We start from the raw sequence: 14,687 nt of genomic DNA on the forward strand, positions 1-14,687 counted from the left end.
GTTATCGCACGACGGGAATCGCTGGAAACGGATCAGCCAGATTTTCCTGGTCGTTTTTCCGGCTGGAACCGACCCGTTTCCTTTTCCTTTCGTTCTCCTCTCTTTCTCTTTCTTTTCCTCTTTTTTCCCTTCCCTCGCTCGGCTCCGTTCGCCTGCAGCGGACGGACGAGGTGACTTAGAGAGATTGCGATTTGCATAATGCAATTCAACGGGATCCCGTTTCAAGGAAAAGTCAAGAAGAACAGGGCAATTACAATGAAACTCCATGGGACGCGGTGGCTTTCACGGTCTTGCTACCGACCACCTAGACGATGTCGACTTTATAAATATTCAGCCGGTCATTAAGGCGAGCAAGACAGAGGCAGGATGGAGGTGAACGGGGAGGAGGGGGTGGTGGTGGTGGTGGTATCCGAACGAAGGAAAACGTAGAAAGGGTGTATAAAAGCGGTGCAAGAGCGACGCGCGGTGTCGAGCGTTATTACGCGCTCTTGCGGGTTCTTCTAATTCGATTCAAAATGCCGGCCCGATAATGGCCGCTGTATTGCCTTCAGCGCGCTTACTTACTTACGTTTTTGCGCGTATTTACATTGTAAATTGTTATTGTGCAGTTGCAACTGGTAATGGACGGTTTATATCGGAGTTGCGTGGTGTTTTGTTACGTAATTTCGTGAAAGGCGTACGTGTATGTGTGTGCGTTGAATTGATGGATTCGTATTGGAGTTCTGACGACGATGAAAGATACCGAGTGTAAATTGCAAACTGTCGTTGTTGAATCGTAATTGGTAATATTAGAATTTTTGCATTCACGTCGAAGTCGTTTGAGTTTTATTAATTAATTTCTTCGAGGGTGGTTGTATCGGGAGCTGTTAGATGAGTGTAACCACAAAATTTCGTATTCTCCCTGCTGGTTCTAAGAAACGTTACAAGCCACCGATTCAATATTCGATTCTTGTTAGTGAGATTGGCGCAGAAAGTTTAATTAAAATTTTCATTCGCTGATAACGATGCCGGAGGTTTTAAGGGTAAACCGAGGAAGACAAAGGACTTTTAATTAAGGAAAAAATCCCGTACAATTAACGCGTAACCGTATCTTTCTTAACTTTCTGCACTCACCGTTTCAACCATTTTTCTTTCCCTATTTTCGTCACACATATTTCGAGAACCATTCTTCTTCAATTCTATTCACTATCGATCACGCGCGTGTATTATTCTCAGAAGAACGTGTCGTATTCAAGAGAGAGAGAGAGAGAGAGAGAGAGAACGGTTGGCGTGGCCACTTAGCGGGCGTTGAAAATCCGGCAGATACCGTGGCGAAGTAGTCCACGAGGCGAGGAAATCCAGACGGTAAATCGAAAACAGGCGCGAGGTGGGAGGTGGGACTGAGAGGATCGACGAAAGACGGGAGATCGAAGGACTGGTTGGCACGGGGTGGGTGATTGTCTTCGCCTTGGGAAGAGAAAAGCGGATTAAGGCGGTTGGTTAAAGAGCAGTTACCATATAGTTGAGCAACGAGAAGCAACCGGCTAAGACAGAGAAAAAGACAGAGACACGGAGTTGGGAGGAAGAGGGAGAGAGCGAAATGGAAGGGTTGCGTTCTCGGTGTTAGAAGGAACTCGGTGGAAAAGGAGATGGTTTCTTGAATCGCGCCGGTGGAAGCTACGCGAAGTTACTCCTACTACTGGCTACGTCCATAACTAGCTTCAGGTTTCAAGGCAAGGGAGAGGTAGCTCTCCTCCTCGAATAGGTATATGGCTGCCGCCGTCGTTGCTACCACCGCTACCACCGCCACGGTAACTGCAATAGTAGAAACTGTCGAGTTAAGTAACTGCCGGTACTTACAGTAACTTCGCGCGCAATGAAACCGCCTACATAAATACACCTAATACACTTGCCTCCTTTCTCTTGCCCCTGCCTCTCTCGCCGAGCCACCCGCCACCCCTTCTGTTACCTATCCAGTCGTGTTCGTTCGCAACGTGCATGATATACTCTATCCCCCGTTCGTTGCGGTAAATTCCCTCGGTGCTCGAGCGCCGCCGTTGCATTTTGCCACAATACCCGCTGGTTGGTTGCATGCTCTCTCCCTCTCTCTCTCTCTCTCTCTCTCTCTCTCTCTCTCTGTCGGATAGTTAGCTCTCCGTGGTTTATTGCCTTCTTTTCGCCATTCCGGCGTAAATTTCGAATTGATATCAAGGCGGTGGCGCGAGACTCGCCATCGCGCGGCGATGTTGAACTAATCGCTGGGAATTGCTCGAGTTTCGCTCTCCCTGTTGTTGCACGGGTCTTTGGAGAGCGGAGGTGGTAGTCGAAGGTTCGTAATTAGTGGATTCTATCTGTGAATTCTTAGAGGTCTACGTAGTAAAAAAGAAAAAAAAAAAAAAATGAACGAAATACGTATCTCAGAATCGTAAATATTCCGAATGACATACTGCACACATTTTTTACGCATTCACTTGTGTTTGTGAACAACGATTTCAAGCAGAATTTTCGAAACTTCTTTCGTTCATTCTACGTTATGAAAGTTACGAGGAAATCACGAAGAGCTTGTGATTCCGGTCTTCTGGTAACAGAGTAATCGAAGACTCAATGTTTTCAGGTTCGCGGGGTAAAAAGTTCGAGGCTGGCGTGATTCGGGAATCGTGGAAATTAAACCGTGTTTCGAATGTTTCTCTATTAATTCAGTGCTCGACGTTCCGCCGGATCTTGGGCCGAACGCTTCGTTCGGGAAGTTTCGGCAATTCCCATTCTGAAACTAATCTCACTCTGAAAGAAGTACTATAGATACAAATAGCAGTGCGAGAACACCAATAAGGATTTCGAGGGATAGTTTCTTTTGCCTTGGAATTAAAGTCGTGCGCGGCCTTCGCGTACTTTGTACAGGGAAAGGTAGAAATTTCACAGTTCAATTCCGTTCGAAATTCTGCGAGAAAAATATTCTTCACCGCCGTTGCGTGCAAATCCGAGGGCAATTATCCTCGAACGAATGAAATTTTATTGTCAATTTCTGTTTTCATTTCTGATCTCCGCCTTGTTAGCGGAGTGAGAATAAACGTAACTAAGGGAGGAGAGACAGCGCCTCTTTGTTTCAATAACGCCGTGGCGTCAAACTCGCCGTGCTCGAAGATTAACAAGTGTCTACAAAACCATCGCGTGGCAAAGGGGGCCAAGATTCTTTCCATTCACATCTAGTGAACTTAAAGTAAAATTCCTTTTCTTGGCCTATAATTTTTCCTGTCGCTTCAGAGCTCGTTATCTCTGACAAAGACTCCATTCGACTAAAGGTGATAAAAAAAAATCTCATTATCTCAGCGTAAAGATTACTCTGCAGATTTATTATGACGTTATCTTTTTATCGTAGTACGCCGTACTTGTCGTTCATTTTCCTCGCTGCAGCGCGAGGAAACATCGTCCTTCCGCCTCCTTTAAACCGATCGAATTAAGATTCTATCGATCATAAATTTGTACACGGTTACGGTTAATCTGTCTCCTATTCCCGTGCGAGAAACTTATCAATCGAGAAGCTTGCCATCGCCTCGTTCGCGACGAAATAATTATTCATCTTTCGAAGTGAACGCGAAACGTGAAACTTCGTCCTATCCCCCGCTGAAGCGTGGATTAACATCTTGAAATTGATCTCTGTATTCTCAGGGCTTAACTTCTGAAAGAAAAGCTGGTAATCTTCGAACAAAGTAATACACCAGGCCCATCTTAAAGCAGCGACATCGCCGCTAAACTCTCCACCTTCACTTTGATGGACATTATCCACCCTCGTAACATTTGAGGTCGACTCCCGACGAGTCCAAATAAAGTACCTCATTAACCTTAAGCGTAACTTTGTTCTCGTCATCTTTGCGGTTTCTACACAATCGCGAAAGTCCGCTTACAGATAGATTACCGTGAAAATGTACATCGGAAAAATTTCCTAGCAACGGGAATAAATATATTATTTTTGGATCGAAAATGAATCGAAGGACACAGAAAAGTTACGTGTCACTCCTACGAGTTACTTTGCTACATACCTCATCTGTCAGAAGCGTTACGGTCGAGATCATTCGTATTTTTACAAATACAACCAAAGAAACTCGCTTCAGTTGTTAAATCTCGACGTTTCACAGAGACTTCTACGTTTAATATACTTCACTTGAGATGTTTGCACTTCAAAATTTCCTGTGAATGCATAAACGTCCGCTGCTATCTATATGATCTTCACACGCAATGGACTCGTTTCCTCGAGACGACGAAAAATTTCGTCTTACCCGGTTGAGAGGTGACTCGCTCGAGGCGACACCGCGCTCTTCCATCGTTCTCGATCCGCGAACAACGTGCAGCAGCAGCAGCAGCAGCAACAACAGCAGCAGCGTGTAATTCCATCATCGAAAATGGCCCGTTTCATTCCGGGCATCGCCTGGCTTGTCCCTTTATCATCCGTCTGCCGCCGGAGACGACACATCCTCGTGGATGCGGGGCATTAGTGTTCAGATAAACGCGGCCTCACCTGATTTCACCGCGGATTCTCTCCCGCCCCCATTCATCTTGGCTGGCCTTACACGGCGAGAGCTCTTTCCCACGTGGCGGAGAGGGTGTGACAAACAAATGCACCGCGTCAGCCCGGCGTGACACTCTTCCCGCGGCTGGCTTGCCTCGAAAAAGGGGGAAGTAAAGCAGCGTGGGGTGGCGTTAAGGCGGAGAGCGGCCCCGAGCAGCTAGACGAGAATGAAAAGCAGAGGATCGTAGAAGCCGTGCTCAAGTAGACAAGGGACACGTCAGCCGCCATCCTTCTACTCAGCCTTTTATAGATTATTCACGTACAATGGTCGAGTGACAAGTGGCGGGCCACGCTGCTCGATGGATCCCCCCGTCCCTCCTTTATCCTAGCCACTGTGACGGAAATCTCGAATTTTTCTTTTTCTCCCTCTCCCTCTCCCTCTCTCTCTCTCTCTCTCTCTCTCTCTCTCTCTTTTTGCACGTAGCAGCCAGTGGCCCAACGTCACGCGCTGCCGGAAGATAATGAAGCGATCGATGTTGAGAAAGTGCCGTTCTTTTTGTGGTGATGGCATTTTGGGGTAGTTCCCCGACGTTGTAGAGCAAGTTGAACTATGGGAGTATTTCATCTCTTCGTTGTTACATTACTATTTGTTACATTATACACTAACGTTTGTTTTTTTTTTTTTTTTTATAGAAAAGTTACTTTTATATATTCTTGAATAACTCTTTCTTCAATTTCGCCACATTTTAATCGTCTCGTTCTTGATATTATATTAAGAATTCCACAAGTCAGTTGCAATTTGACGTACGATCAAGTCGTTGAAACGTCAGAAACGCTGTCTAGCCTAAAATGCGCCGCAGGAAACAGATTAAACGAAACCACACGACTGTGTCTCGTACTTGTGACTCTACTACCGTCTGCATGTATAACATACAAAAAGAACGTCTGAAAAGAATCCGGTAGGAATCGCCTTAGCATTCGATCGGCAAGGCTCTCGTCTGGCGTCGCGCGTGCGAGCGAGCAACTGTAACGCCGCCGCGAGATGCGTTCGCTCGCGTATTGTCACTTTAGAATTCAACGAGGAACAGATGCGAGGCGTATCGAATTACTGGATCGGTGAATATTTCGCGCCGAGGGGGTGGATATCGCGGCCAGCGCCAGGTTGCGCCGCGTGATTTCCGCGCGGCGTGCATCGTCGTAAACATCAGAGTCGTAAAACGCGAGCCAACGACTGGTCTCGCGTGGTGCGCCGGGATGGCAGACACTGGTTTGAGAAACGCATGTAAATGAACGCTGGCCGGTCAGTGTTTTTTTTCTCCCCTCTCGGTACTCGGTATCGCGCTGTTTGGTGTTTTAATGTTGATTGGACCACTGCCGATTCAGCCGGCGTTCGTTTGCCACGATTGTTGTTTCCACGGGCGCGCACGCGAGCCCGCCGCCCGCGGTCGAGCGAGAATTTTCAAAATTCTGCACACCGCGTGCACACACAGGCTAGACCGTAGGCGGATCAATCGTCAGCGAAATCGCGAACGCGGATGGGTTTATTCCATTTCGGCGGGACGTAATACGAACGTCGCGAAGTACTTCCGCTACGATGCTGCTGGTACGTCATACCGATATCGACGGTGCGTGTGTGTGTGTGTGTGTGTGTGTATGTGTGTCTCGTGAAGCAACGCGACGACTGAGAGTCCCTCGATTCTGCCGATTTATAGAGGATTCCGCGATGATTAGTCCTTTGAGTACAAAGCGGAGCGACGACGAACGTTTAAAATTCAATTCTCCCACCGTTTTATTTGGAATCGAAGTGATAGCGAGCTTGGGGAATTGGATTGGATGTTTCGATGAGACAAGTTTATTTTTAATTCGTCAGGATGGTTTCTTGCGACATGTTTTACTCGAACTGGCAACCGTTTGACTTGTTTTAACCGTCTAATTTTTTTTTTTTTTTTTTTAATACTGAGACTATGATTGACTGAAGCACAACACTTGCACCAGAGTGATTAAAATGTAGAAAATGTACGGGAACAGTACAAAAAATTTGTTTATTTTACGAAAAATCATGTAGAAACGCACGATAGTGCATTTCAGCGAAATAGTCACAAGTAAAATAAAGCGAAATTAATTGTCAACGATTCCGACGGTAGATTTTCTAATTATTAACGCGAAACAATGTTTAATACGATGTGGATTTTCTGGTGATATCGTGTATTTATACTGTCGCAAATTTATTGACGCAGCTTTGTTGCGCAAACAATTTAACATAATTCATTTGTCGTTCTATTACAGGCAACAGAAGCTGAGAGTCGAATTTGAACAATACATTCGGCGGAAGTGTGTCTCCCTTTATTGTAATCAAAATTGTATTTCCAGCGAGCATAGCGTACTACATAGATTTTGGTTTTATTTTTGAATTCTGAGTGAATGCGAGCCGGCACAAATTCAGGGGGTTTCTGCCTGTTGTACGACCTGCCTGTTAAATGGCTGTTAAATAAATTATGATGTATTTAATTTTACGTGTAATACACCGTTTAGCCGCATTAAATGATAACGTTTGTATTGTTGATAAAATATAATCAATTTTAACAATTATGCAAAACACTTGTATCGAATATCTCGCGCATCGAAATTGCTATTTTATTACCATTGTAATCAGCAGTTCATTCAATTTTACACCAAGAATTTATCAAGCGTCGAAAGAGTATCGTTGTAAATAAATCAAATTAATAATTTCTGCATACAACAGCCCGCGGGACAAAGCCGTATAAATTGAAATCATCAATTTCAACCGCGACCTCTGCCAATTTAATAATCTTCGATCATTTTTGTATCGTAAATTCGTTCCACTAGAATCAAAAAGTTTGTGCAACGATTCGCGATATACTCCTACGATCTACCGCATTTTTATCATCTCATTGCCTGAAGCAAAATTTTCAACAATAATTTCCGATAGTAACAACAACAATGATTTTTCGATAACTGTTGCGACGAAATTCACTTTATATGATCAAAAAGAATTAAAAAAAAGTTCTACAGATCGTGACACTTCGTTTCGTCTTATCATCTACCTCCGGAGCTATAAATGTCATCTCTTCGCGGATCTGCATCTGTTAAAACGTGCGAACGACGCGGACGCCTGTAAATTCTATTGTTTCTACTCATCGTTCGTTTTATTACCGTTAATAATAGATTTATTGCTCGATAGGGTGTACAAGCGTGTATTGTTATTATAAGGAGCGACCTATAGAAGCTATGAAGCTGTCATGTTGCAGCTGAATATATGAGATGCACGTGTGTGTGTGTGTGTGTGTGTATGTGCGGTACGAGTCTAAGTAAACGCTTGAATATGAAAGCCAGTTCGACTACAGTGTACACACACGGAAATTTTTATGGAGCAACGCTTGCTTAAACAATCTCTTTAATACGTCAACAAATTTCACCGGTGTATTTGGAACAGAGATTTTCTCCGGACGACAAATCACATTTCTCATCGGTGAAAAATCACCCATTCGCTATTCGCGAAAAAGTTTGGTGAATTTATAAAAAATTCGCTTCGTTCGCGCGTTCGCTCCTTCTCTTTTTTTTTTCTTTCTTTTTTCAAGTCGCGACCGTATACCGGCGCGTGCAAGTTTTCCTTTTTTTTTTTTTTTCATCCGCGTTTTCATCTACATCCGGACAGACGGAAATCTACACCGACGTTGATTTGTTTGTTCGACGAGAATTTGAACACACGCCGGCTCTATAATCCCTTTGTTCACGACAGCCCATTAAAAGACTCCGATTAATCACAATTCCGAATAAAGAACCGGCGAAGGTATATCACGATCCCGAGGCTCGACGTCGAATCGAAAGCGTTATCCGCCTTTTCGAACGGTCGCGCGTAAATCAAGCTGTAGCAGGGCCGCGGCCGCTTGAGCGTGACATTCGATTCCGCAAACAAACCGGAGAATCTGCCAATTTCGGCAGTCCGCGATACTCTGTTGCCGCCGGCTCGTAAATCCCCGCGAACGAGATACAAAAAATAGTGCGAGTTGACCCACCTCCTACCCTGTTTCCCCTGTGTCTCGCGTATCGCGCGAGATTCCACTAGCTCGTTTGACGCGCGAGGAGGTCGCGTGGTCGCTGACGAAGTAGCTCGCCAAAGAGTCGGGGACGCAAAGGGGTCGGTTCCATCAAAAATTCAATCCGCCCGAGCGTTCGTGGGTTCGAGGGAAAGAAGAAACGGCGACGCGGAACGTGTTTCGTGAAATTCTTGAGACGATGGTGAATTCACGTCGGGCGTAGCTCGGGAGATTGTTCTCCGCGTGGATGGAAGAGGAGGGAGGATTTAGCTTCCAAATGGCACGAAGTATTTTCAGCCTCTTGGTTCGTGGGATGACGTTTCGTTCAAAGAGCTAAATATTACGGTTCTGGCAAATATCATAGGTCAAAGTTAATTGATTTGAATAAAACTCCTCGTGACGGGGTATTTTATAATGATATCTCGGAGCGATCTGTGTTCTACATAGAAATTAAATTAAAATCTTTCCACATTTCGGAATTAAAAATTCCAAAAATCTATTTCTCGATACGTAAATATATAAAAGTTAAACTGCAAGTTCACTTGTATCGTGTAGATCGACTTGTACGATTTTGATTCACAAACTCTCTCAGTCGACGGAACAATTTAACCGTTTATGTCACAATGATTGTATTACAGTGATGGTATTACGATGACTAAACCTGCTGCTGTTAAAAATTTCGAATCAACAGGATGCTGTTTTCATCTCGCAAGTCAGTTTTAATACAAAGTAACTCAAGTCCTCCGAGTCCTCCACGTAGCACGTCAACTTTCCAAAGTGAAACGATCGAAATTCTAATCCTCGTGATGTATCCCCGCGAAAGAACAAGAAAAACACGAGTGCAAACGAAATCTAACGTCTAACAAATGGCACCTTGTCGAGAACAACGCTATCTCATTTTGCCGACCGGCCAAGCTCTCTTTTCTCTCGAGGCAGAGAAACACGAGAGCCGTACGCCGGATTGTAAGGCAGGGGAAACACGGTGAGACGAGTCGAAGGAATTGGCGCGTTCGGTTCTTGAAGCATGTGTGGCCCATAAATAACATGTAAATATTTTCAATAACTGCACAGCCAGCCCCAGCATGAAAAATGCAAACCGCTTTGCGTCCGGTCGCTCGCCGCGCTATCGTGCCGTATGTAGCGAGCTGGCTCCTCCAACCCCGTACAAGCCACTCGAGATCGGCGAGCCACCCTCTGCCACTCTCCTCGCAGCTCCTACATCCTCCTCGGTAAACTATCTTTTAATATATCTGTATGTACACGGTGTCCCGCGTGAAATTTATGGCACCGGACGCCGACCGATATTTGTTTCACTCGGCCGCTCCGCTTCGTCCCCCGTTCCATCCTCTCGCGATCGCCTTAAACCCCGGTGCTTCGTTTTATATATACACGTACACGTACGTCGCGTTGTCGCTGTGGGAGAAGGATCGCTCGCGGAACAAAATAATTTCGTGAATGCGATATAATCGGGGATATAAATTGTTTTTATCGGGTGCGACGTTGCTGTTAATTCTCGAGAGCGGGATAAGTTACAGCTGAATTAGACGGTTCAAATGTACGAAATAACTTGATAAAAAATTTTCATATCGTTATTTGGACGTCGTGGTGAAGTAAAATTGGCAATCTTTAACGTCACTATCATCACGATATCGCGTGACAAATTCGGCCAAGTGTTCTGCCAACTTCCAATTTTCAAAATTTAATTCCTCTCGGGCGTCTCTTCGACGTGCACAGCCGAAGCCAATTCTCACGTGAAGCAGAAATTATGAAGGAATATAATTTATTCGATCTGTATTAACAAGGCGTTCTCGTCAGCCGTTAAGTCGGCTGGAGAGCATATCGAAAATTTAACGTAAAACAGAGTTTTAACGACGCGAGTTACCAAGCTACAGGTATAACGAAGAAGTTAGGGCACGAGAACTCGATAATTAAGCGAGGTCGGCCTTTGTACGGATTTTGAGATTTATTCGCACCGTGGAGAGTGTTATTTGACGTGTGCGCAGATAATTCCGTGGACTTAACTCGCGTAATTGTTCACTTGCGTAAATTGTTTAAAGCTTTCGCTGGTGTCTACGGTGTTATTTACATATGCTTCGTTCTGTGTTGCAGGGGCTTTGGATTCATCACGTTCGCAGATCCCGCGAGTGTAGACAAAGTGCTGGCACAGGGTAATCACGAGTTAGACGGCAAGAAAGTAAGTACCTCGGTATATCTTAATCTATCTTTCAAATATACACCGTGCTCGTTAGTTCGAATGTTCACTGAAGATTGCGTACGTCAAAGATTTATTTACGCAAAAATGTGTACAGCGGTTAATCTTAATCGCATTGTGAAATCGTCATTCATTGTGAAATTCAAGATGTTTGTGCATTTTTGAAAATTCGAGACAAAATCCACAGAATGTATACATATATGATTGTTATAACAGTTAGAAATTTCTATTTGAATTTCCATCTCCATTTTTCTAGTTACATTCGCAAAAATGTAAAGGATGCATCCAACGTTTGCAGTTACTATACTTCCCTTTTGTTAAGGTATTCAACTGCGAATACCAACTACAAACCAAACATTCATCAAGATCCTTTCGAAAGAACATACCATCGTGTAAAACCATCAATCGCCTTACACCAGCCTTCCGGCCATTTTCGGAGAGCAACGCGGAATAATTGTCAAACACAGGGAATTGTCCCCGTGTTCGATAAAACTGGCCACGTCTTCGATAAAACTGGCCACGTCTTCGTGGTGGCAGCATTCTACTACGCACTAATTAGAAGATCGTTAGTTCACCAGTACGTAACGACCACTTAAGGTCATCGGTATTCGCTGTAAAACGCATAGTCTCACAGAGAAAAAGAGAGAACGAGGGAGAGGCGGTTGGTCGAACGAAGTGTCGTCGATCGAATGTGTGTCGCGGAAGCAATTAACTGCCGCGGAGTTCTTGATCGAGATAATTGATACAGCACGTTCCGGGTTAATTGATTGCGCTGATAGATAAATATTGCCGGTATCTGGATCCCTGCGGCATTTGTCTCGGCTTGATGGCGCAAGAAATTGATTAGTTATCGGAGTTGCGAGTCCCAGAGACGTTGGAGGAAATATTTACACCAGAAGATGGTTCTTTATTCGCACATCTTCGCGAAATACGAAACAACGGAATTTCGTAGACATTCGAGAAAAACGAATTAGCCGTTTACCTTTCTATAACATAGAAATGACTTATCGCGATCTCGTGCACTGAATCACATGGAAAAAAAAAATCAAACCCAGCGCGTTTAAATTACATCTGATTTTGCAAACTTTGCCAAAGTGAAATTGTTTGATTCATATTTTACAACAATTCCGCATTTCTGATAATTTGTTCGAATTACCCGCCGTAATAATGTAATAATAATCGGTACAAAACTGGTGCAAATTATCGGGTATTAATGTCCAGTAAATTCATAAAGACACGCAATTATGCGTAATACATCCGCCGGTTATAATACCGCGGATCCGTGGCGGTCGCGATTCCATTCTGATTAAAACCGAAATTCCATTTTCACCGTTCCAATTATACCTACTGCGTAACATCCCGCTACGAAAATATTCCTCTCTCTCTCTCTCTTTCTCTCTCTCTGTTCTTAAATCGATTGCTCCTGAATCTTCCTTGCAACGCGATCGCGAGGACAGCTGGAACACGGCCGATTCTGAAAATTCGCGGTGGCAAAGCGTGGTAGATTCGGGAGGGGAGGGGGGCGGAAGGGTGGCGGGTGGAATCAAACGAATTCCACGAGTTCGGCGGACAATTGCTCGGGTGAACAGTGAACGGGGAGGGAGGAGGTGGGAGGGGGGTGGGGGCGCGAAAGGCAACAGTGAGTGGGTGGGAGAGGGGTTTTCCAACGGGGTGAAACTTTCAGTGGCTCGTTTCACGCGCGCTTAGACAATTACCAGCGACGAATCAGGGAACGGCACGCGTCGTTGCGCCGCCGCATTGACCGGAACGATGCTTTTGGCAGAGATTAATCGTTCGGCGCCGCGCGTCGTGTCACCGTTTGGCAAATACGTTTCTGTCGGGCGGCCGCCGCTTCTGAGGAGACAATACGCTTGGCCGGGGGAATAATATCGTAAGGCGTAGCGAGGGGACAGGAGGCGGAGGGGACAGGACAGAGAGAAATAGTTGCGGACATTAGCTGTCCACAGGAGCATAAGTACGACGACCGTGCGGCCGCTTCCGTAAGTACTCACGAATACGTATTAACCGTAACGCGCGGCTGCGTTCCTCCTACGGCGGAATACGGAAGGGGAGGGGGGGAGGGGGGGATATATCCAGACTCACATAAATTTCGCGTAATTCGCTCGCCTAATGCAAATTGCGAGCGCGCCGCGCCAGTGTCTAACACCTCCTCGATAGTATACACGAGAAGGGAACGAGATAGCGACGCGCGGGCGAGAACGACCCTGCCGCATCCTATTAAGGTTTCAGTTGTCTCTCCCTCCCCCACCCCACCACCCCCCGGCACTGTCTTTATCCCCTGTCGCATCCGTTCTGTCCGTTTCTTTCTTGCGGTTTCCCGACGGCGGCCTCGGAGATTGAGGAGCACCGAGACTCGATAAATGGACTCGCTTCGACAATTGAGGATTCTGCTCCGTGCAACGTGTTTTTAGTACATGTCCATGTGTTGGGGATGATCGAAGTTACTAGTGGGAGAATTTTCGTAGTAGGGTTTTTCTTTCTACAGTGACTCACGAAAATATTCGGACATGTACTCTGTTAAAAAAGAACTTTAACGTTATACGTCGTACGTAAGGCATTTTGAAATTTTATCGATACTATGTATGTGTGTAGAAATGTTACGTGATGCGAGATATTTGTTTCAAACGTACGTTTAATAAAAATATTAGCATATAGCGTGAATACCGTGAATACATCTTATATAACGCAACGGATTGTGCCTGCCTCGAATATTTCCGTGAGCAAGTATATTTCTTCGTATCTGACAACATCGTAAGAAATTCTACGCTTTGGATTTATTTGCGCGTGTAAAGAATTATTTTACCACGTACTGGTACCTTATGCAAATTAGTAGTGATTGATTTCTCGAACAATCAACATACATCACGAACTATCAAGCCTTCCTTCCATTCGACTGATAAATACAACAACGAACATCATTATCGATCATTACCGACAAAATGAACCTTCGTTAATTCCCCCCCTCGCGTTCGATTTTCCTGAGCATCAAACCAATCTCAAACGCAAATCAGCATGCTTGCCTCTATTCTCGTCCTGTCGATTTGTCTTCCCCTTTCAGCTCTCCCTTTTCTCTTCTTCTCGTCGTTCTTTGCGCTGCAAGGCAAGAGAAACGGGCGAGAGTGCACGTCGCTCTCATCCAATAACAAGCTTCATCACATTAATTAGCGGATCGTTCGTCGCGTTAATGAACGCTCTCGCGTAATTCCGAGAAGGCTCTTCTGGTCCGCGTTGCGCGCAACGTAAACGAAAATAAACGAAACGCTAAGCGCAGGAAGGGCTATTCGAACCATTCGAGAAGGGAGAAGAAGACGTAGACCGGAAGTCAGCCCTATCGCGGGATCCTCCGTTTCTGCCTGGAAGCGTGTCGTCGCACCCGCCGGATGAAATTCGTCGCGCGGCCTCGTCGACGAAGTCGAGGGAAAAGGCTCGATCGTGCCCGCCAGACCCGTTTCGCGATTACCTACTTCGTTGACTTTCATCCGTTTTACGTTTCACTCGAGGACACTTTCCCTATTCGTTTCTTATTATCCTCGCCCCGTGCTACCGCTCTGGCTCTGAATTATGAAAATGATGAAGCGTCTGCGCACTCGACGACGATGAGGCGAGCTGCGACAGCAGACACCCGCTTCGTTTTTCCAGCGTGAATTCGTTGAAATTCGGGAAACGTGAAAGATTCACGTCAAGGAAGAGAATGAAATCGCGTATTTTTTGAGAGGCAGTTTCATCTCAGTTGCTAGTTACAAATACGCAAACGATTCGCTCGAGTTTCGAAACTGGAGATTTGGCGACTGACCCGTCAAGTTTTCTATTTGCTACAAAGTGTTGCCTACTCGCTATCGCAGAGAAATATTCAATAACTTCCACACACTGGAAAAAAGTTCAGCTGTAAAAAATTTGATCAGGCAAATATCAC

General features: G+C 45.3%; 1 protein-coding gene across 5 annotated transcripts in view; it reads left to right on the top strand.

Moving 5' to 3' along the window:
* The window catches only part of LOC122530369 (RNA-binding protein Musashi homolog Rbp6-like), a 501,655-nt gene that overhangs the window by 141,225 nt on the left and 345,743 nt on the right, over positions 1-14,687 (top strand). For all 5 annotated transcript variants that reach the window (XM_043657245.1, XM_043657244.1, XM_043657247.1 and 2 more), the window contains exon 2: positions 10,651-10,735. In XM_043657245.1, coding sequence (XP_043513180.1) covers positions 10,651-10,735 — 85 coding nt within the window. The remainder of the gene's footprint in view (positions 1-10,650; positions 10,736-14,687) is intronic.

The sequence above is a fragment of the Frieseomelitta varia genome, unplaced genomic scaffold, assembly GCF_011392965.1.
Source record: "Frieseomelitta varia isolate USP_RPSP 00005682 unplaced genomic scaffold, Fvar_1.2 scaffold_34, whole genome shotgun sequence".
NCBI lineage: Eukaryota > Metazoa > Arthropoda > Insecta > Hymenoptera > Apidae > Frieseomelitta > Frieseomelitta varia.